Raw genomic sequence first — 24,488 nt, forward strand, 5'->3', positions numbered from 1 at the left:
TGATCCCGGGTCACACAGCTGAGCATGGTGCAGAGGGGTGTAGTATGGTAGGCCGGCGGTCGGGCTCCCGGCGACCAGCATACCGGCGCCGGGAGCCCGACCGCCAGCATACCGACAGTGTGGAGAGCGCAAATGAGCCCCTTGCGGGCACGGAGGCGCGCTATGCTATTTTATTCTCCCTCCAGGGGGGTCGTGGACCCCCACCAGGGAGAATAAGTGTCGGTATGTTGGCTGTCGGGATACTGAAGACCACCCGGTGCAGAGAGGGGCGCCTGGAGAGCTGTGCCCTGGGGCAGACCGCCGGACAGGGAGAGCGCTATGCCTCAGTGTCCCGTGGGTGTTTCTTATCCCTCTCCTATATATTCCACTATCTACATGTTCTCCTGATGAAACATAAACTCATATTACAGATGTATGTGACGCATCCGCGTGGGATTCAGCCAATATACCTGAGTGGATTTGTAGCATTCATTTAAAGTGCCAGCCAGCAAACCTAGAACACAACTGAATTTATACCCCGGCACTCACCCCTTTTGCCTCGGGTATAAGGACCAGTCAGCGGGGTAACTGGAACAGCAGACTCTACACTAACAGCTGCCCTGTGCCCAGTTACACCAGACTAACTGGTCCCCCTCCCCAGTTCCAGGAGTCCGCTGTATGGGTGTCACCGCTGACGTCACCCCCTCCTCCACGCCCTGCAGCCGGTCCCTCTTTCTGGCCATTTGCTCCAATCTGCAGAACATCCCCAGGGTACATACAACTATCCCTCACCCATAATATTCACTCCCAATCTCCAACCTTAACCTCGCACCCATCTTCTCCGACTGCTGCCTCAGCGCAATATCAAGGGACAGATGTACTAAGGCTCCTTCTAAAAATGAAAAGTGGGGGTGTTGCCATAGCAACCACTATGATTCTAGGTATCACTGAGATGCAGAATGTGACCACTACCCCCACTATTCCTTATTATACCCCGACCACGCCGGACAGCGGAACGAATTGACGCCATGTTCAGCCCTGTTTATAGGCTACAAAATGACAGAATGTAGAATTGACAAACGAAGTGCGGAAATGGTGGCGTAAAAGCGATTGTCATCACCGCAACGTCGCACCTCCGTAAAACATCTGGTTCCACCACAAACTTCCATTTGTGTCAAACATTGGCGCAATCTCACCTCAAGTGCAGACCACTCCCCATATCTGCGGAAGCCACGCCCCTTCTTTAGAGACTACTGGTGCTGATCCCCAGGGTGCTTACTTTCCTGCAGACACCAACCCAGGTCCCTTCTTCCCTTACCTGGCAGCGGCGGCTCACCCTGCTGTGTACTGGGCTGCAGTGCCGCCAGGGAGGTGCTTAAAATACAATTTAGTCTGTATTTTTTTCTAAGGGTGCAGGGCCACGCCTCTTGTGATTAGGCCACGCCCCTGAAAAGAACCTGGTTATAGTCAGGCTCTCTACTCCCCTGCGGTGGCAATGGTACATGGACTGAAGCCTCCCTGGAGGAGTAATATAGAGTCTGTGAAGTAACGCTCTCCACCTTCAGCACACAAAGCAAATCTGGATCAAACCATGCTGCACTACAAGGGGGGCAAATACATTTATTATCTTTGCATGCAGGGTAAAAACGTCATATAACCCACACATCCTGGGCAGCTTTATTCTCACACTGCAATGTAGATCTGAGCTAGGACACGCCCCTCCCAAACCTACCCCTCTGCACATGTTACATCTGCCCCCTGCAGTGCAGCATGGTGTTACCCAGGTGCTCAGTTACTGGCTGCTTCTACATGTAGCCCACACATGCTGGGCAGCTTTATTCTCACACTGCAATGTAGCTCTGAGCTAGGACACGCCCCTCCCAAACCTACCCCTCTGCACATGTTACATCTGTCCCCTGCAGTGCAGCATGGTGTTACCAGGGCCACAGTTACTGGCTGCTTCTGCATGTAGCCCACATATGCTGGGCAGCTTTATTCTCACACTGCAATGTAGATCTGAGCTAGGACACGCCCCTCCCACACCTAACTCTCTGCACATGTTACATCTGCCCCCTGCAGTGCAGCATGGTGTTACCCAGGTGCTCAGTTACTGGCTGCTTCTGCATGTAGCCCACACATGCTGGGCAGCTTTATTCTCACACTGCAATGTAGCTCTGAGCTAGGACACATCCCTCCCACACCTAACTCTCTGCACATGTTACATCTGCCCCCCTGCAGTGCAGCATGGTGTTACCCAGGTGCTCAGTTACTGGCTGCTTCTGCATGTAGCCCACACATGCTGGCAGCTTTATTCTCACACTGCAATGTAGCTCTGAGCTAGGACACACCCCTCCCACACCTAACACTCTGCACATGTTACATCTGCCCCCTGCAGTGCAGCATGGTGTTACCCAGGTGCTCAGTTACTGGCTGCTTCTGCATGTAGCCCACACATGCTGGGCAGCTTTATTCTCACACTGCAATGTAGCTCTGAGCTAGGACACACCCCTCCCACACCTAACACTCTGCACATGTTACATCTGCCCCCTGCAGTGCAGCATGGTGTTACCCAGGTGCTCAGTTACTGGCTGCTTCTGCATGTAGCCCACACATGCTGGGCAGCCTTATTCTCACACTGCAATGTAGCTCTGAGCTAGGACACACCTTTCCCACACAGGGCCGTCTTAACAGCAGTGTAGGCCCCTGGGCACAGCAATGCACTGGGCCCCCTACCCATCCTCCAGTGGTAGGGGTGAGGGGTGCTATCAGCGCAGCTTTGATGTCCCGCGGGCGGTAGGGGGTGTTCTATCTTTCGCTCAGCATGTAGGACCTGGAGCAGTAATTTATGCTAATTACTCCTTTACTGCACAGATTAAGCTAAACTGTAGAAGGGGGCATTGGGCTGAATGAAGAAGCCCTGGTACATGACTTTCAGGGTGGTAGGGGATGTTTAATACTTAGGGGAGGTGTGGATAGTAGAGTGGGCTTAATATTTATCATTTTCCAGTGGGATGGCCACTTGCTTGACTGCAGATATCTCAAGTTTCTGTAAATATATTTCTTAGCTTTGAATGCGATAAAAATCTAGAGAGTCCCACCTTTCAGGAGGTACTGAGAACTTGGGGATCAGAGATCAGGAGCCAGAGCAATCCACCAATGAAAATCTAAAACTGCATATCAGGCGTGTGGAGCTGGAACAGGGACCAGCTGCTGGAAGGCTGATATTTCTGGTTCTGGGCATAGTAGAGACAAGCTGCCAGTGTCCACTAAAAGGGGAGAGTCCCAGATTTTGGAGTATACACTCAGAAAAACTCCAAGTCGATTGGGTGGCCTAGCTGTGAATGCAGGAGGTTGTATCGGTCTTGAGCTCCTGCACTAGTAGTAGTTTTACCTACTCCAACACCCTTTTACTGGTGAAATTGGGACCTACCTTCTATCTACTCGGGCTCCCCTGCACTGAGTGAGTGGGCTGCGGAGCCGGCGGGTGTCTCCTGGACCCGTGCGGGTTGCGGCCTGCCCTACCAGTTGGAGCCAGGGCCTCGAGTCTGGAGCTGCCCCGGACCGGAAGTGCGGTGCCCTGCGATAGAGAGCTGCAACGGAACTCTCCCCTCTATCCCTGGAGTCCCCACTCCCCTCCTCCTCTAGTTCAGTCTCTCCCCTGCTGGGCTGCTCTATGCGGCGGTTCCCCCGCTGACCGCGGCGCCCGGCGGGTAGCTCCGTAGTGCGGGAGAGTACGGCGCTGGTCACGTGGTGCCGCTCTCGGGACCAGACGCAGCCGCCGCTGCCTCCAGCGCTCGCCATCCGTCTTCTGAGGCCCCACTTTGGCTACTGGGACACCCACCATTGCCACCAACGAATCTTCCCCGCAGGCTGGGGCTGCAAGTGGCCGGATTTCAGATATTTGGAGCAGGAGCCTAGCGACGCCATCTTTGTTACTGGAAAGGTGCCCACACTGAGGAACGCTGCCCTGTGGGGAATCACTGCACTGCTAGCACCTCTAGTATTGGTGACAGGTGCTGTTGGAACAGAATTCCTGCCACTTCACTAGCTGTATGGGATGAGACAAGCCTGAATACACACTCTTTGCCTGACATAGGGAACCGAAGCTCCCCCTTGTGGGTCCTTACTGAATCTCACCTTCCCTTCTGTCACACCTGCTTGTATTATAACGAAACAACTTGCCTTCAATGGAGTAGTCACTGCCATGTGAACACCTCATCCCCACCCTAACGGGAGTAGATGCCTCCTTCAACAATCATGTAAGGCCCTCTCGAGGAGTGATGGCTGACACCTTCTGACACGTACTACCGACAAAACGACCATAGATTTGTTTCGCTGATCCTACATCCTTCTGCTAGACCCGACACGATAACGCAACCACTCCGACATGCCCGTAACCATGCTCTTTGATATCTGTACCCATCACTGCACCTGACACTCTCTTCTACATGGATGCGACGTAGTGCTCTGTGAATATCAGCCCCTAGCTATGGGAGATGGGAACGAGGGAGTGGTCAATGCGTGATCTGTGGCACTGAGCCGCCCAATACCCCTGCTCCAGCTCTTGTCGTGCAGGCTCCGACGCTCCCATCCCCTTCCTGTTACCCATGAGTCGCAGGAAACGTAGGGGAGTGAAAACCTCTATCCGTCAGTCTGAAGTTACCCCCCGCTCAGACCTTAGGCAGTATCTCAATCTCCGGAAAGATACAGATATGTCGACTCCATCGACGCCATCCTCTCCTGTTCAATCCGAGAGGTCGGAGACGCAAGCTGAAACCAGGGTGACTCCACCAGATAGGAGCTCCGCTGGACAGCAGGATATGCAGAAAGTCCTCAACCTCTTACAGTCCTTGCCCACTAAGGCGGACTTCACATCTTTGGAAAGTAAACTTCGGGACGTGGTTCACTCCGAGGTGTCCTCACTTCGGTCCGAACTGACTCAGCTGGGCTCTCGTATCGAAACATTGGAGACTAGTGGAGAAGAATCCAATGCTTTTCACCACGCATTAGTGGATACCATTAGACTTCAAGCAGAAGAGATTCAGAGCCTGCACGACCATCTTGATGATATAGACAACAGGGGACGCAGGAACAACCTGCGAGTGAGGGGCATCCCAGAGGACAGAGCCGGCCTTAAGCATAGGCAAACTAGGCAAATGCCTAGGGCATTTGGTATGCTTAGGGGCACCAGCAGCTTCTGCTGATTAAAATGATATGCGGCATGCCTAGATTTTGCGTGACTGCGGCTGTATCTGCATACGAAATGCTACGTTTCAGTGTATTCCTGGAAATCACTGTAATGTAGCATTTCATATGCAGATACAGCCGCAGTCGCACACAGAATATAGGCATGCTGCATATCATACTAATCAGCAGAAGCTGCTTGTGCATCCTATCCACATAGTAATGCAAATAAGATGCACTTTCATAAACAAAAGGCGCCCGACCTTAGCAGAGCTGCCAGCTGACTCATGCCAGGCATCTCCTGCAGAACTAGCGGCGGTGCTATGGGGCACCAGCCAAAATCTTGCCTAGGGCATCAAATTGGTTAGGGCCGGCTCTGCCAGAGGACATACCACAGCAAAGCTTCCCAGATGTCCTTAACAAGATTTTCGGTGCAGTCTTGGAAACCGACCCAAACGACCCCATCGTCTTCGACAGGGCACACAGGGCGCTGCGTCCCAGAGGCCTGCAGTCTGAACGACCAAGAGATATTATTTGCCGTCTTCACTACAATAGCCAAAAAGACGAGATAATTAGGAAACTCCGGAACGCCGGAGACCTAGACTTCAATGGCTCACCTATCCAGGTTTTCCAAGATCTTTCTCGTCACACCCTACAGTCTAGACGTCAATTAAAGCCCTTAACTGATGCCCTTCGTAAAAGCAATATCAAATACAGATGGGGATTTCCTTTCAGCATTACAGCTACCAATGAAGGTCGGTCTGCCACGATTCGGACCCCTGAGGATGTCGCCCTCTTCTGCTCCACCCTATCTATTGACCCTGTGCAGGTCCCTGAGTGGCAATCCGTGTGCTCGAGGATTCGCCCCCCCAACCCCCCTGAGTTGACACACCTTTCCAAACAGTGGGATCTCCTTCAGCATCACAGAAACGGAACCGCTCCCTTCCGTCCTCTTCATCTTCCTCCTCGGCTGCGAAGACCTGATTACCCCACTCTCTGATTTGTAACTCTTACTTACTACGCAGGATTTATCGGCCCATAGAAGACTGCATCATTATGCCGAGACTCTATGGGAGGGGCCACAGTCCCTCCAAGAAGACTCCCTTCCTTGAGGCACCTTGCAGTCGAAGGGCGTGATGTTTCCCGAAGCCCCGTCTCTCTATTTGATAGTCCCATTTTATTCGAGGGACCTGGACATTTTATTTCCCAAATAGAGTGGTGATTTAGCAATTCTGCCATGGGCTCTACTGCCTTAACATAGTTTGGGTAACGTATTGTTCCTATTACTGTGATATGTCGTGTCCATAATATTGTGGTCGCTAATTGTGTTCTACCATTTTTTTTGTTTTTTTTGTTTTATATATTCCTCATTTTATGCCAATGATGTGGTTCGTGTCGGGGGGTGGATCCGTTCCTCCCTTGTTGCCCCATTTGCACCGCAATGTTTGGTCCCGGATCGATCGATGGGAACACCGTCCCCATTGCTCGTATCACCGGGAGCGGTGTTATGTCTTTACCTTGGTTACTTGTTCAATTGTTCTATATTGTCATGTTTTTCTGTCCTGCTGTTCTTCCTCTGTCCTCTTCTCTTTCCCCTTTTCTCCTTCTGGTTCTCTCTTCCCTTCCAGAATTGCCTGGATTCACTAATGCCCGAACCCTATTTTATGCTGCTGGGACCTCTATGAGACTAGATTCATTATTTCTTTTTGGAACAGGTAAATGGCGCTATTAAAAGTGGTTTCTATTAACGCCCGGGGACTCAACATTCCTGAGAGACGGTCAAGGGCCTTGCGAGAATTGAAGGCCGAAAAAGCAGACGTTGCCTTTGTGCAGGAAACCCACTTTAAAGAGGGGGTGGCCCCCTCTCTCAGGAATCGAGACTTCCCTACAGGGTATTTTTCCAATAACGCTGATGGTAAGACTTTGGGTGTAGCGATATTGTTTGCCAAACATGTTGCCCTTGCTGATGTTGTCTGCCATCAACTTGTCCCCGGCAGGGCACTGCTTATAAATTGCACTGTTGCCAATAGAGCTCTTACATTTCTTAATGTTTATGCCCCGAACAAGGTACAACCGGGCTTTTTAGAAAGAGTCCTTACCCTAGCCCAACCCCATATTAATGGGATTTTGCTCTTTGGCGGGGACTTAAATTGGTCTTTGGAGCCTTGATTGGACTCCTCCAACCCCTCCCCTAGGTATTCAGATAAACTCCATCGTAGGGTCCGGAGGATCCTACATAACTTCCAACTCATTGATGTCTGGAGGATACAACACCCCTCTACTCGTGATTTTACCTTCTATTCACACCCTCACAACACTTACACTAGGATTGACTACTTATTTATCCCGCATAGATTTTTGCACCTGGCTGAGGCTTCTGCTGTGGGTAACATATCCTGGGCTGATCATGCTCCTGTCTCTTTGGGGGTTCGTTTGTCCCCTGCCCGCCCGAATTCTTACACGTGGAGATTAAACGAGCTGATCCTTCAAGATCCTTATTGCCAACAGCAGATCAGGGAGGCTATAGCTGACTATATTGATGTTAACGACACGGAGGAGATCTCTAAAGTGGTAGTCTGGGAGGCCCACAAATGTGTAATAAGGGGAAAACTCATTAACTCATTCAATTGGGCGCCCATAGGAAAAAACAACACATGGCGGCACGGGAGGCCTTGATACAAAAAATTCAAGCCTTAGAACTTCTCCATAAATCCACCGTGTCAGATGATAACCTTCAACCTTTATTACTGGCTCGGAAGGAATTAGACTCGCTTATGTCCTATAGATTGAAATTGGAGGCAAGAAAATGCCGTAGTCGTTATTTTCTATGGGGGAATAAACCTGGGAAGCTGCTGGCGCGGGCTCTCCAGGCTCAACGTGCAGCATCTTTTATATCTAAAGTAAAATCGCATACTGGAACAACACAACACACCACGACAGAAATAGCAGCAGCCTTCCGACATTATTATACTCAGTTATACAATCTAAGAGGTTCTACTGAAGTTGAACCTGACCTCTTCCGAAAGGCCTCTATTGCAGAGTTCTTGCGTGAAATTAATTTCCCCACACTTATACCTGAAGAAGTCGAGTCACTCGAGGACCCCTACACTCTGGCAGAGCTTGAAGAAGCTATTAAAACCACCCCTAATGGTAGGAGTCCGGGCCCTGACGGCTTCTCTTTAGCCTATTATAAGACATTTGGAGATGTTTTGTTGCCTTTGATGCTTAGAGCTTTTAATCAGGTTTCAGACCAGTCCCCCTTCTCTCCCCAGTCTATGCTCGCACATATTACAGTGATCCATAAGGAGGGTAAGGATCTGGCCCAATGTTCCAGTTATAGGCCCATTTCCCTGTTAAATGTAGACTTGAAGCTCTTCGCCAAATTAATGGCGAATCGCCTAAAACTCCTCCTTCCAAAACTGGTACACTCGGACCAAGTGGGTTTTGTTCCGGGCCGTGAGGCCAGGGATAACACCACGAAGGTTCTGGACTTAATTTATTACGCATCAACTTGCAAATCTCCTTCCATTCTCCTCTCAACAGACGCAGAAAAAGCGTTCGATAGAGTTGACTGGGATTTTCTGTTGGGGGTGTTGGAGCACATGGGCTTGGGCCTAGTGGGCTTCCAGAGAATTAGGGCCCTGTATTCTGGGCCCGCGGCTCGTGTTCGTATTAATGGAGAATTGTCGGACCCGTTCCAGATACGGAATGGCACTCGTCAGGGTTGCCCTTTGTCACCGCTTATTTTTGTGCTCTGCATGGAGACCCTGCGAGGGCCATTCGTCAGAACGTTAACATCACAGGGATGCAGGTGGGAAAGACGGAGTATAAGCTTGCCTTGTTTGCTGATGATCTCCTTGCAGTGATATCTAACCCTCTGACCTCTATACCCAATCTTCTTAAAGAATTTAAACGTTTTGGAACTCTCTCCAATTTTAAAATTAATTTATCTAAATCCACAGCATTGAATTTAACATTGGATCAGACGAGCCTCCAAGTTCTCCAATCCATCTCGCCCTTTGCATGGCACCCAAACACAATTAAAATATTTAGGGGTGATCCTACATAGGGATCTTTCCCAGATTTACCAATTGAATTTCCCCCCACTCTTATCAAAACTTCAATCTGACCTCTCCAAATGGGGTGGGAAAAAAATGTCATGGATAGGTAGAATAGCAGTTATCAAAATGAATATTTTACCCAGAATTCTTTACCTGCTACAAACTCTACCCGTCGCTGTTCCCCGATCATGGTTTACCTTACTGCAACGAAAGATTAGAGACTACATCTGGGCAGGACGAAAACCCAGATTTAAGCATGAGATTCTCTTTAGACGGAAACACCAGGGAGGTCTCCAACTTCCCCACTTTTTATCCTACTACCATGCAGTACTCCTTACAAGAGCAATGGAGTGGAGTCGTGAACTCCACAGGAAACAATGGGTAGACATTGAACTAGCCTCTCTCCCCTCTCTTAGCTCGGACTCCCCTTGGCTTTCTAAAGTCCCCCAGGTATTGCACCCGCTAGCTGGCCCCATCTTTTCGTGTTGGCGTCTCCTACGCTCCCTTCCTCATGTTTCAGCGCCTCCTTCTCCACTCTCACCGCTGTTTGGGAATCCTGGGTTTCCCCCAGGATGCCACTCCTTGTCGTTCTGTTTATGGCGAGAAAGGGGCATCCTGAGAGCAAGCCAACTGCTGAACACATCTGGCATAATATCTTTTCCCGAACTGCAAACTAAATGGAATCTACCCAATAAAGAAATTTGGAGATACCTCCAAATTAAACATTACCTAAAGACTTTTTGCTCTTCTGGGAAAGGTATACGAGCACTGACTTTGTTTGAGCAGCTGTGTCTCTCCCACACATACCCCAGGCACACTCTTTCTACGTTTTACAAATGGATATTAAACCACAGATTTTCCTCCCAACCTAAATTTGTCAAGGATTGGGAATTAGATCTTGTGGGCTTGGTGACCACAGACGATTGGGAAGATATTTTTAACAATACTTTCTCATTAACTACCAATGTGTTGGTTTTGGAGACTCACTACAAAGTACTTACAAGGTGGTATAGATGCCCAAATCTCCTTGCGAAAATTTACCCTGGAGTACCCAACACATGTTGGAGATGCGGGACAGCAGTGGGCACCCCACTTCATATATGGTGGGAATGCTCTCTCCTTCAACCATATTGGCACAGGGTGGTGGAGACAGCTAGCATTATTCTCGGTGAGGATTTGCCCTTCTGCCCTAGTTTTTGGTTATTAAATCTTACGCGTACACCCAGATATCAACTCAAGAAATCACTACTTCGCCATATTTTGAGTGCCTCTAAGGCAGTTATCCCAGTTCACTGGAAATCTATAGTGTCTCCCACTATGAAAGAGTGGGCCGCCCGCTTAGATCACTATATGGCAATGGAGGGCCTCATTTTGTCACTGGAAGTGAGAAACACATCCTTCACTGCTACTTGGAGCCCATGGCTGGAATATAAAGCGACAACCCATTATAAATCTTCTCTTTAAGAGATACCTCCCCTTTTTATCTCCAGTAGTCCCCTGAAGAGAAGTGAAGAGAAGTTAAAGCTCCTTAGGATGGGAAGAGAGAACCCCCCCCCCCCCCCTCACTAAATCTTTTTTGTCTACGCTATCTTTCTCTTTATCCCTCTATTCTGAGAGTAACTTTACTCCTTATCTCCTTGCTTTTTTCTCTTTCTCTTGCTTTCCATCTTTCCTTTCCTTCTTCCATTCCTTCCTTTTTGTTTTAAGTAGTTGTAATTCATGTAATGTTTTTTTTTTTGGAGATACGATATGTTTGTGGAAAGGCGATATTCCCTTTACGGGTCTCTTTAATGTACACGGTGTTGAGTACTTCTTGATGCTGTATCTCTGATGTTACCGGATGCTATTTAGTTGTTTTTCTTTTTGAAATGTTCAATAAAACTTTATTTGCAAAAAAAAAAGAAAAACTCCAAGTCAGACAGAATCTGAGATATCCGGCTGGGAAGAGCAATTAATAGGCTTGAATGGGGACCACTGCTTTCAAGTTGGATATCTCCGGTTCCCCATGGCCGATTTTCAAAAATCTGGTACCCCTGGAAAGGGTGAACCCTCAGCTATCAGCCTAGAGCCCTTATACTTCTGGGGCCCTTGGGCAAGAGCCCATTGAGCCCATACGAAAAGACGGCCCTGTTCCCACACCTAACTCTCTGCACATGTTACATCTGCCCCCCTCCAGTGCAGCATGGTGTTACCCAGGTGCTCAGTTACTGGCTGCTTCTGCATGTAGCCCATACGTGCTGGGCAGCTTTATTCTCACACTGCAATGTAGCTCTGAGCTAGGACACACCCCTCCCACTCCTAACTCTCTGCACATGTTACATCTGCCCCCTGCAGTGCAGCATGGTGTTACCCAGGTGCTCAGTTACTGGCTGCTTCTGCATGTAGCCCACGCGTACTGGCAGCTTTATTCTCACACTGCAATGTAGCTCTGAGCTAGGACACGTCCCTCACACACCTAACTCTCTGCACATGTTACATCTGCCCCCCCCCCCCCTGCAGTGCAGCATGGTGTTACCCAGGTGCTCAGTTACTGGCTGCTTCTGCATGTAGCCCACACATGCTGGGCAGCTTTATTCTCACACTGCAATGTAGATCTGAGCTAGGACATGCCCATCCCACACCTAACTCTCTGCACATGTTATATCTGCTCCCCTGCAGTGCAGCATGGTGTTACACAGGTGCTCAGTTACTGGCTGCTTCTGCATGTAGCCCACACATGCTGGGCAGCTTTATTCTCACACTGCAATGTAGCTCTGAGCTAGGACACACCCCTCCCACACCTAACTCTCTGCACATGTTACATCTGCCCTCTGCAGTGCTGCATGGTGTTACCCAGGTGCTCAGCTACTGGCTGCTTCTGCATGTAGCCCACACATGCTGGGCAGCTTTATTCTCACACTGCAATGTAGCCCTGAGCTAGGACACGCCCCTTCAACACCTAACTCTCTGCACATGTTACATCTGCCCTCTGCAGTGCAGCATGGTGTTACCCAGGAGCTCAGTTACTGGCTGCTTCTGCATGTAGCCCACACATGCTGGCAGCTTTATTCTCACACTGAAATGTAGCTCTGAGCTAGGACACGTCCCTCACACACCTAACTCTCTGCACGTTATATCTGCCCCCCTGCAGTGCAGCATGGTGTTACCCGGGTGCCCAGTTACTGGCTGCTTCTGCATGTAGCCCACGCGTACTGGCAGCTTTATTCTCACACTGCAATGTAGCTCTGAGCTAGGACACGTCCCTCACATACCTAACTCTCTGCACATGTTACATCTGCCCCCTGCAGTGTAGCATGGTGTTATCCAGGTGCTCAGTTACTGGCTGCTTCTGCATGTAGCCCACACATGCTGGGCAGCTTTATTCTCACACTGCAATGTAGCTTTGAGCTAGGACACGTCCCTCCCACATCTAACTCTCTGCACATGTTACATCTGCGCCACCCCCCCACCCCCACCCCCCTGCAGTGCAGCATGGTGTTACCCAGGTGCTCAGTTAGTTACTGGCTGCTTCTGCATGTAGCCCACACATGCTGGGCAGCTTTATTCTCACACTGCAATGTAGCTCTGAGCTAGGACACGTCCCTCCCACACCTCTCTGCACATGTTATATCTGCCCCCCTGCAGTGCAGCATGGTGTTACCCAGGTGCTCAGTTACTGGCTGCTTCTGCATGTAGCCCACGCGTACTGGCAGCTTTATTCTCACACTGCAATGTAGCTCTGAGCTAGGACACATCCCTCCCACACCTAGCTCTCTGCACATGTTACATCTGCCCCCTGTAGTGCAGCATGGTTTTACCCAGGTGCTCAGTTACCGGCTTTTTTTTTTTTTGCTTTACTCCCACACCAGAATCAGCTCCAATGTCAGATAGCTAGAATTACATATATAAGCCATTTGATCAGAACAAGCTACAGTATTCCTACCTGTAGTGCAGCCACTGTGTGTGTGTGTGTGTGTGTGTGTGTGTGTGTGTGTGTGTGTGTGTGTGTGTGTGTGTGTGTGTGTGTGTGTGTGTGGGGGGGGGGGGGGGGGGGGGAGTGGGGGGCTGTATTGTGTCAGATTAGGGACATCGGTGATAGCTGTGTACCCCACTGGCCCCTGGCATAACATGAGCACAATCATCAGGACTGGGTCCTATCAGTGTGTTAAACACATCGCATCTCTCACAAGGTTTACATGTGGGCATGCTGGGACTTGTAGTTCCACAGCAGCTGGAGATCCAGGGGATACATCCCTTTGCCATAGACAGTGTATAATTAAAGTGTCAGCTCTGCTGCCTACGTGCGGCTGTTCAGGACTGCGTCAGCACATGAGGGCACCCCCTGTATGAGACGCCCTGGCGGGTGGCATCGGAGGTGCAGCAGGAAGTGGCCGGGGAGCGCAGAAGCGGCAGTACACCTGATCATTGTAAAGTTATTTCCCTGTTCATTCTACGTCTCAGGAAACTGCTGCGGCCAGAATCCCCACCCGGAGCCTTGCAGCGGGGTCAATGTGACATTACATAGGACAGGGTTACCAGCCGGTGTGAAGGGTCACTGACATCTGTCGGCGTTGCCTTCCCCGTACACCTGCGTCAGAAAAGGCGCCACAGCAATCTATCGGCTGTGATAACAGATTCAAATAATGAAAGAATAAACCTTCGTTTCTCTTTGATGAAAACATTATTTCTGAAAGCATAAAAGCCTACAAAAAATTGTTTTTACATTTTTAAAATAAATGATACCTAATTTTGAACTTTTTATAAGGGGCTCATTTATCAAAGAGTGATAAATCTCGCTGTGAATGATCAAACTCATTGCGTATGATAAAACGGTGTTCCAGCCAATCAGCTCCTAACTGTCATGTGTTCAACTCCTAACTGTCCTGGTAATCTCCCACCAGTGACAGGATCAGGCGGGGCTGAACGCCGGCTGTAGCCGCCCATGGACCCAACCACCCGAGTGGCCGAATTGGCAGAATGCTCGCTCTGCACCTCACAGAGACACCTCTGAGAGATGGGAGTACCCACGTCTCACCTGTCAGTAAGGAATCTGCAAGTCACACACCCGATGGCTCCCTTCCACCTACCTATGCTTCAGGTTAGCCATGAAGTCTTCTATGGTCACATTGTCCAGGAGGACAAAATCTGCTTTGCCAAACTCCAAGCTCTCCTGCTCCGCCATCCCGCCAGGGGGCCGTCAGCCTGGATTTGGGGTGAGAATGAGACTCGTCGGAGGATCAGACACAAATAGTGACAAGTGCACAGGAAGGCAGCAGCAGCAGCAGCGAGGCTCAGAGCCGGTCTGCCACTTCCTGGTGCGGTTACAGGCGGGGAGAGGGGCTGTCAGAGGAACGACTGGAGGGAAGTTACAGGGAGAGGTGATTACAGGGTCTGTGAGGATGACGCACGTCTACAGTCCATACAGGCACTACTGACCACTGTGCAGGAGCATACAGATACCTTATTCCCAATGTGCCTACAACCGTTCATCACATCTACAGTCACCTCATACCTACCAGCCGGATGCCAGGAGACCACAGGCACTTGGGTGGGGAGTGGAGGGAACAGCCCAGATCTCCACCCACAGAGTCACTTTTAGTATCAGTCGGAGGGTACTATGCTATGGCTGTATACAGGGCTTTACGTGCCTGCGGCCGCCGCTGAATCCACGGTGAATACAACATGTTAACAAATGAGGACTTTTATAATGCGCATCGCAGTGTTTCTAATGGCCAGAGGGCCTGATCCCAAGTCACACGCCGCAGCGTCTACTGGCGGCCGCCCGTCTGTGAGTTTATGCAAATGGTTACGAACTCCTCCCCTTGTATACACCGCCGCGGCCGAACGTGCCAGAACTGAGACGCCCACTGTCAGCACCTGTGCACACTGTAACACTGATTGGCGCGTCCTTATACGTCACCATCTGTTGCACCAACAAAACTTGCGGCAGGTGCAGTGTCTGTGACTGCGGCCGTGCGTCTGGAACCGATTGCAGTGACACACCCACAATACGCCCACTGATTCTGCACGCAGTACCAGCCGCTTCCCTGTCACCGATTATCACTTTTCCGTTACCGTCTGTCTCAATCACAGCGGTGCCAGTGTCCGCACAGTGGCCCTCATTCCGAGTTGTTCGCTCGCAAGCTGCTTTTAGCAGAGTTGCTCACGCTAAGCCGCCGCCTACTGGGAGTGAATCTTAGCTTCTTAAAATTGCGACCGACGTATTCGCAATATTGCGGTTAGACCTCTCTTAGCAGTTTCTGAGTAGCTCCAGACTTACTCGGTATCTGCGATCAGTTCAGTGCTTGTCGTTCCTGGTTTGACGTCACAAACACACCCAGCGTTCGCCCAGACACTCCTCCGTTTCTCCAGCCACTCCCGCGTTTTTCACAGAAACGGCAGCGTTTTTCCGCACACACCCATAAAACGCCCAGTTTCCGCCCAGAAACACCCACTTCCTGTCAATCACATTACGATCACCAGAACGATGAAAAAGCCGTGAGTAAAATTCCTATCTGCATAGCAAATTTACTTGGCGCAGTCGCAGTGCGGACATTGCGCATGCGCAATAAGCGGAAAATCGCTGCGATGCGAAGAAAAATACAGAGCGAACAACTCGGAATGACCACCAGTGTGTAACACATGCACTGCAATACTTTATTTAAAAATTGTGCATCCGTAACTGCAGAAAACATCGACATTCCGCTTGGATTGCGTGTGGCTCTATATCAGGCCCAAAAAGTTAAATTGCATTACTGACACTTGTAGTAGGCTCCTCCCACACAAGAAACAAGAAGGACTTGTGTCCACGCCTAGAGGCGGTCTTTTGCACAGAGCCCAGGTGAGGCTGGAGGACTGCTTTGAGTCCGGGTGGGGCTGCAGAGTAAATGCCCCCATACATCAGCAATCACACACACACAAAAAATTTTTTTTGCAGAATCTGAGTCCTCCCCCCCCTTCCAATTTACAGATTCCCCAATCTGCACCCATAAAGATATTGCTCAGTGATTCGCAGATAATTTTCTACAAATATTGCAGATTTATTTACACAATTATCTGGAAAACACCAAATTGCCCGAATTGATTCCTGATGTATAGTCAGACTGCAGCAGTCAGAAGAGAAAAAGGCCAGCTGGGGCCACAGTGAAAGTCAAGCAGGCCTGCAGGGAGATCCCTCTACTCTGACACTGTATCTGTCCATCTGTGGAAATGAGCCAAGCCAGGCAGGAGCCTGTGTTACTCTGCAGGAAGCAGAGTGTGAGACTGTGAGTAGCAGGAGCCTGTGTTACTCTGCAGGAAGCAGAGTGTGAGACTGTGAGTAGCAGGAGCCTGTGTTACTCTGCAGGAAGCAGAGTGTGAAATTGTGAGTAGCAGGAGCCTGTGTTACTCTGCAGGAAGCAGAGTGTGAGACTGTGAGTAGCAGGAGCCTGTGTTACTCTGCAGGAAGCAGAGTGTGAGACTGTGAGTAGCAGGAGCCTGTGTTACTCTGCAGGAAGCAGAGTGTGAGACTGTGAGTAGCAGGAGCCTGTGTTACTCTGCAGGAAGCAGAGTGTGAGACTGTGAGTAGCAGGAGCCTGTGTTACTCTGCAGGAAGCAGAGTGTGAGACTGTGAGTAGCAGGAGCCTGTGTTACTCTGCAGGAAGCAGAGTGTGAGACTGTGAGTAGCAGGAGCCTGTGTTACTCTGCAGGAAGCAGAGTGTGAGACTGTGAGTAGCAGGAGCCTGTGTTACTCTGCAGGAAGCAGAGTGTGAGACTGTGAGTAGCAGGAGCCTGTGTTACTCTGCAGGAAGCAGAGTGTGAGACTGTGAGTAGCAGGAGCCTGTGTTACTCTGCAGGAAGCAGAGTGTGAGACTGTGAGTAGCAGGAGCCTGTGTTACTCTGCAGGAAGCAGAGTGTGAAATTGTGAGTAGCAGGAGCCTGTGTTACTCTGCAGGAAGCAGAGTGTGAGACTGTGAGTAGCAGGAGCCTGTGTTACTCTGCAGGAAGCAGAGTGTGAGACTGTGAGTAGCAGGAGCCTGTGTTACTCTGCAGGAAGCAGAGTGTGAGACTGTGAGTAGCAGGAGCCTGTGTTACTCTGCAGGAAGCAGAGTGTGAGACGGTGAGTAGCAGGAGCCTGTGTTACTCTGCAGGAAGCAGAATGTGAGACTGTGAGTAGCAGGAGCCTGTGTTACTCTGCAGGAAGCAGAGTGTGAGACTGTGAGTAGCAGGAGCCTGTGTTACTCTGCAGGAAGCAGAGTGTGAGACGGTGAGTAGCAGGAGCCTGTGTTACTCTGCAGGAAGCAGAGTGTGAGACGGTGAGTAGCAGGAGCATGTGTTACTCTGCAGGAAGCAGAGTGTGAAACTGTGAGTAGCAGGAGCCTGTGTTACTCTGCAGGAAGCAGAGTGTGAGACTGTGAGTAGCAGGAGCCTGTGTTACTCTGCAGGAAGCAGAGTGTGAGACTGTGAGTAGCAGGAGCCTGTGTTACTCTGCAGGAAGCAGAGTGTGAGACTGTGAGTAGCAGGAGCCTGTGTTACTCTGCAGGAAGCAGAATGTGAGACTGTGAGTAGCAGGAGCCTGTGTTACTCTGCAGGAAGCAGAGTGTGAGACTGTGAGTAGCAGGAGCCTGTGTTACTCTGCAGGAAGCAGAGTGTGAGACGGTGAGTAGCAGGAGCCTGTGTTACTCTGCAGGAAGCAGAGTGTGAGACAGTGAGTAGCAGGAGCCTGTGTTACTCTGCAGGAAGCAGAGTGTGAGACGGTGAGTAGCAGGAGCCTGTGTTACTCTGCAGGAAGCAGAGTGTGAAACTGTGAGTAGCAGGAGCCTGTGTTACTCTGCAGGAAGCAGAGTGTGAGATTGTGAGTAGCAGGAGCCTGTGTTACTCTGCAGGAAGCAGAGTGTGAGATTGTGAGTAGCAGGAGCCTGTGTTACTCTGCAGGAAGCAGAGTGTGAGACGGTGAGTAGCAGGAGCCTGTGTTACTCTGCAGGAAGCAGAGTGTGAAACTGTGAGTAGCAGGAGCCTGTGTTACTCTGCAGGAAGCAGAGTGTGAGATTGTGAGTAGCAGGAGCCTGTGTTACTCTGCAGGAAGCAGAGTGTGAAACTATGAGTAGCAGGAGCCTGTGTTACTCTGCAGGAAGCAGAGTGTGAGACTGTGAGTAGCAGGAGCCTGTGTTACTCTGCAGGAAGCAGAGTGTGAGACTGTGAGTAGCAGGAGCATGTTACTCTGCAGGAAGCAGAGTGTGAGATTGTGAGTAGCAGGAGCCTGTGTTACTCTGCAGGAAGCAGAGTGTGAAACTATGAGTAGCAGGAGACTGTGTTACTCTGCAGGAAGCAGAGTGTGAAACTATGAGTAGCAGGAGCCTGTGTTACTCTGCAGAAAGTTACTCTGCAGGAAGCAGAGTGTGAGATTGTGAGTAGCAGGAGCCTGTGTTACTCTGCAGGAAGCAGAGTGTGAGACTGTGAGTAGCAGGAGCCTGTGTTACTCTGCAGGAAGCAGAGTGTGAGACTGTGAGTAGCAGGAGCCTGTGTTACTCTGCAGGAAGCAGAGTGTGAGACTGTGAGTAGCAGGAGCCTGTGTTACTCTGCAGGAAGCAGAGTGTGAGACGGTGAGTAGCAGGAGCCTGTGTTACTCTGCAGGAAGCAGAGTGTGAGACGGTGAGTAGCAGGAGCCTGTGTTACTCTGCAGGAAGCAGAGTGTGAGACGGTGAGTAGCAGGAGCCTGTGTTACTCTGCAGGAAGCAGAGTGTGAGACGGTGAGTAGCAGGAGCCTGTGTTACTCTGCAGGAAGCAGAGTGTGAGACTGTGAGTAGCAGGAGCCTGTGTTACTCTGCAGGAAGCAGAGTGTGAAACTATGAGTAGCAGGAGCCTGTGTTACTCTGCAGGAAGCAGAGTGTGAGATTGTGAGTAGCAGGAGCCTGTGTTACTCTGCAGGAAGCAGAGTGTGAGATTGTGAGTAGCAGGAGCCTGTGTTACTCTGCAGGAAGCAGAGTGTGAAACTATGAGTAGCAGGAGCCTGTGTTACTCTGCAGGAAGCAGAGTGTGAAACTATGAGTAGCAGGAGACTGTGTTACTCTGCAGGAAGCAGAGTGTGAAACTATGAGTAGCAGGAGCCTGTGTTACTCTGCAGGAAGTTACTCTGCAGGAAGCAGAGTGTGAGATTGTGAGTAGCAGGAGCCTGTGTTACTCTGCAGGAAGCAGAGTGTGAGACTGTGAGTAGCAGGAGCCTGTGTTACTCTGCAGGAAGCAGAGTGTGAGACTGTGAGTAGCAGGAGCCTGTGTTACTCTGCAGGAAGCAGAGTGTGAGACTGTGAGTAGCAGGAGCCTGTGTTACTCTGCAGGAAGCAGAGTGTGAGACTGTGAGTAGCAGGAGCCTGTGTTACTCTGCAGGAAGCAGAGTGTGAGACTGTGAGTAGCAGGAGCCTGTGTTACTCTGCAGGAAGCAGAGTGTGAGACTGTGAGTAGCAGGAGCCTGTGTTACTCTGCAGGAAGCAGAGTGTGAGACTGTGAGTAGCAGGAGCCTGTGTTACTCTGCAGGAAGCAGAGTGTGAGACTGTGAGTAGCAGGAGCCTGTGTTACTCTGCAGGAAGCAGAGTGTGAGACTGTGAGTAGCAGGAGCCTGTGTTACTCTGCAGGAAGCAGAGTGTGAGACTGTGAGTAGCAGGAGCCTGTGTTACTCTGCAGGAAGCAGAGTGTGAGACTGTGAGTAGCAGGAGCCTGTGTTACTCTGCAGGAAGCAGAGTGTGAGACTGTGAGTAGCAGGAGCCTGTGTTACTCTGCAGGAAGCAGAGTGTGAGATTGTGAGTAGCAGGAGCCTGTGTTATTCTGCAGGAAGCAGAGTGTGAGACTGTGAGTGGCAGGAGCCTGTGTTACTCTGCAGGAAGCAGAATGTGAGACTGTGAGTAGCAGGAGCCTGTGTTACTCTGCAGGAAGCAGAGTGTGAGATTGTGAGTAGCAGGAGCCTGTGTTATTCTGCAGGAAGCAGAGTGTGAGACTGTGAGTGGCAGGAGCCTGTGTTACTCTGCAGGAAGCAGAATGTGAGACTGTGAGTAGCAGGAGCCTGTGTTACTCTGCAGGAAGCAGAATGTGAGACTGTGAGTAGCAGGAGCCTGTGTTACTCTGCAGGAAGCAGAATGTGAGACTGTGAGTAGCAGGAGCCTGTGTTACTCTGCAGGAAGCAGAATGTGAGACTGTGAGTAGCAGGAGCCTGTGTTACTCTGCAGGAAGCAGAATGTGAGACAGTGAGTAGCTGTGGCAGCCGAGCCAGGCTGGAACCTGTGAGACAGGACTGAGACTTTGGTCAGAGACTTTGTATTACACTCACAGAATAGCTGCCTTTACTAGTGAGGGTTCAACAAGTTAGATAGTTATGCTGAATGGGGGCTAGGCTGATTGCTGTTTTCATTCTGAATGACCAAAGATAAGAACAAAATGCAGTGCACACAGCGGCTGGTGATTAGGTAATCTAGTAAGAGGTTCTTCCCATCCCCACCACAAACAATGCCATACCTCCCAACATGACCCTCTCCAGGAGGAAAACAGAATGTTCTGCTCCTGGACTTCCCTCTTAATGTATAATTGCCATCACCTGTGGTGAAACACCTTTCTTATCCACTAACCTGTTCAAAACAGGTGCCGGTAATCATAAATTAAGAGGGAAGTCCAGAAGCAGAGCATTGTGTCCCTCATGGAGAGGGTCATGTTGGGAGGTGTGCAATGCAGGACAAGCATACTTGCCTACCTGCCCCTCTCCATGAGGGAGAAAATGCTCTGTTCCTGGACTTTCCTGGTAATGTATGATTGCCATCACCTGTGGTGAGCTAGGTAATTGATAAGAAAGGTGTTTCACCACAGGTGATGGCAATCATACATTACCAGGAGAGTCCAGGAACAGAGCATTTTCTCCCTCATGGAGAGGGTCAGGTAGGCAAGTATGAGGACAAGATACCACTCCACCAGCGCTTTAGGATTTGCTTAATGGTACAGTGGCTTTACTTCAGGGGCTGTCCACCCCTTTTCTCAGTTGAATTGACTCAGATGCATTAAACACCAATATCATGCCAATTAGGAACCAAAAGATAAGAGAAAAGCAAAGATAGTGTATCGAGGAGCACAGTACCCACTCCACAATCGTGTTCTCACAGGATGGTCATCTTCTACATGGTGGTTGATGTGCACTTGCCTGGCGGAGACAGACTGGAATATAGGAGAGACCCTGCAGTTGCAGCCGGGAGGACTCTATACTCATATGCCTATAAGACCTGGTTGCATATCAGTTCTCACTTCCAGCCAGTAATTGTCCATCTATACCGCTGTTTACTGGATGCTTTCCCATTGTGGATGTCGCATTGTGGAATTTTATGTATTTTATTAAATGTATGACTTTTAAAATAGTATTACACTATCTTTGCTTTTCTCTTATGTTTTGGTTAATAATTGACGTGATATTGGTGTTTAATGCATCTGAGTCAATTCAACTGAGAAAAGGGGTGGACAGCCCATGAAGTGGAGCCACCAAACCAGCAGGTGGGGGGGGGGGGGGGGGCAAGTGAAGTCATACGGATAGGAATACCGTATGGACACAAGTGAGTTACATGTACGTCTAGTCAGTCAATGTTCAGGAGTTCAGCAGGTGGACCGCTTGGGGAAAGAAACTTTTGAGGCTTCTGGTGGACCCGGCAGGGACGGCCCTGTAATGCCTGCCTGAAGGAAGCAAGTTAAACATGCTGTGGCCGGGGTGTAGATGGTCCTTTACTATCTTCGTTGCCCGCTTTTAGCTCTGGACAGGTACAGGTCCTAGACTGAGGGAAGCTCGTAGTTCTGACCACCTTTTGGAACCTGCATCTGTACCTCGCGCTGGCGGAGCCGTACCATACCAGTATCGAGGAGCACAGTACCAACTCCGCAATTGCGGAATGGTAGAGGAGCAGAAGCTTCTGTGGGATGTTGAACTTCCTTAGTTGCCTGAGGAAGAACGTCTGCTGCGCTTTCCCAACAGTGGCGTCAGCGTTGGACCCCAATTTAAGGTCCCGGGAGATTGTGGTTCCCAGGAACTTGAAGGAGTCCACTAGCGATACCACACTGTCGGCAATCGTTAGCGGAGGTGCACTAGCTGACTTCTTCCTGAAGTCCACTACTATCTCTACAGTTTTGAGGGGGTTGAGCTCAAGGTTGTTGTGGTTGCACTACTTGGCCAACCAATCTACTTCCCGACAGTAAAGCATTCTTTCATTTGTCCCCTGGAGAATCTGTTTGTGGACTCTGACTAAGCACCTAGGGGTATATTTACTAAAGTGCGGGTTTTAGTGGAGATGTTCTCTATAGAAACCAATCTGATTCTACTTATCATTTATCGAGCACCTTCTAGAAGATAATTGCTAGAATCCGATTGGTTTCTATGGGCAACATCTCCACTTCTAAAATACCACACTTTAGTAAATATACCCCCCAGACACTGCTCCAAAAATCACCCCTCTACCAAGCAATTTACCCCATATCCTTACAATTATTATATGGTGCACTTACACATATCATTAACGAGCATGTGTATATGGCTTGTGACAGGCAGAAATGTCGCCAATATACTGTATGTGACGACTGTAAGTACTGTGGCTGGCAGTAACTAGCAGTCAGTGCTTAAAGTGGTCCTAGAGAGGTGGTGGAACTCACCCCCCCCCCTTTTCTCCCCAGCGCCCAGGCAATAAAGGTATTGCGTGCCCCCCCCCCCCAAAAAAAAGGAGCGTGGTCTCAAAAAGAAAGAGGCGTGGTCACACAATAGTATCGCCAATTAAAATAATGCCACACAGTAGCACAATCTTATTCACATTACACCACATAGTAGTGTCCCTTATTCATGTTATGACACACTTTAGTGTCCCTTATACACAAAGCCCACAGTAGTAGCACCCCGTAATACACATAATGCCCACAGTAGTAGCACCCCTAATACACATAATGCCCACCGCAGTAGCACCCCTTATATAATGCCCACAGTAGTGGTGCCCCTTATGCAATGCCCGCAATAGTAGTGCCCCTTATGTCCCCAGGAGTGATGCCCCTTATGAAGTGCCCCCTTTACAATGCCCTCATTAGTAGTGCCCCCAGTAGTAATGCCCTCAATGGTAATGCCCCCAGTCATTTAGCCCACTGCAGTTATGCCCCCAGTAGTTTACCCCCCTTTAGTTTACCTCTCTAGTGGTAATGCCCCCAGTAGTTTAGCCTCCCTGTAGTTTAGCCCCCAGTGGTAATGTCCCCTGTAGTTATAGCCCCTGCAGTTATGCCCCCAGTAGTTTTGCCTCCCTGTAGTTTAGCCCTCATGTAATTTGCCCCATGTAGTTGAGCCCCCCAGTAGTTTAGCCCCCATGTAGTTAGCCCCCTGTAGTAATGCTCCCCTGTAATTTGCCCCCCAGTAGTTAGCCCCTTGTAGTTAGCCCCCAGTAGTTAGCCCCCAGTAGTTAGCCCCTTGTAGTTAGCCCCCCCCAGTAGTTTGCCCCCAGTAGAAGCACAGCTAATACACTCAAACATATGGAAAAAAAAAACTAAAACAAAATACTCACCAAACCCCGCTCCCGCATCCGACCGCTGCAGTCCTCCTGGCGTCCGCTCCTCGGCACTATGGGAGAGACGTCATGACGTCTATCCCATAGAGCACACCGACAGAGCTGAGAGCTGGAAGCCGGAGCTCAGTAGTGAGCTCCTGCCGCCGGCTTCCGCTGTGAGAGGGAGCCGGGCGCCCGCTGGTAACACAATCCCAGGGGGCACCCAACATCTCCCTGCGGTGCCGGGCACACATCGGGTAGGTGAGCCGGAGGAGTCGGAACGGCGTTCCGTCAGTTCCACTTGCAGACGGAACGCCGTTCCGACTCCTCCGGCTCACCTACCCGGCTCACTTTAACCCCTGCTAGCAGTATAGTCTTAGCAGCAGCAATCACTGCACTGAGGGTCTGATTCTGAGGTGGAAATAAACTAAGAGCAAGAAGCTGTACCTCGACAAACCATGAAGCAATACAATGGAGGGAAAATACATTTATTATGTTTACATGCTGGGCAACTTTATTCTCACGCTTCAATGTAGCTCTGAGCTAGGACATATCCCTCCCACACCGAACTCTGCACATGTTACATCTGCCCCCCTGCAGTGCAGCATGGTGTTACCCAGGTGCTTGCTCAGTTACTGGCTGCTTCTGCATGTAGCCCACACATGCTGGGCAGCTTTATTCTCACACTGTAATGTAGCGCTGAGCTAGGACACGCTCCTCCCACACCTAACTCTCTGCACATGTTACATCTGCCCTCCTGCAGTGCAGCATGGTG

General features: G+C 50.2%; 1 protein-coding gene across 1 annotated transcript in view; it reads right to left on the reverse strand.

The window, feature by feature from the left end:
- MYO1G (myosin IG) overlaps positions 1 to 14,400 on the reverse strand; it is a 508,951-nt gene extending 494,551 nt beyond the window's left edge. The window contains exon 1 of the mRNA XM_063924584.1: positions 14,291 to 14,400. Within this exon, the coding sequence (XP_063780654.1) occupies positions 14,291 to 14,385 (95 nt within the window). The 5' untranslated portion in view covers positions 14,386 to 14,400. The remainder of the gene's footprint in view (positions 1 to 14,290) is intronic.
- Positions 14,401 to 24,488: the final 10,088 nt, after the last annotated feature.

Source organism: Pseudophryne corroboree, chromosome 5 (assembly GCF_028390025.1).
Source record: "Pseudophryne corroboree isolate aPseCor3 chromosome 5, aPseCor3.hap2, whole genome shotgun sequence".
Lineage (NCBI taxonomy): Eukaryota > Metazoa > Chordata > Amphibia > Anura > Myobatrachidae > Pseudophryne > Pseudophryne corroboree.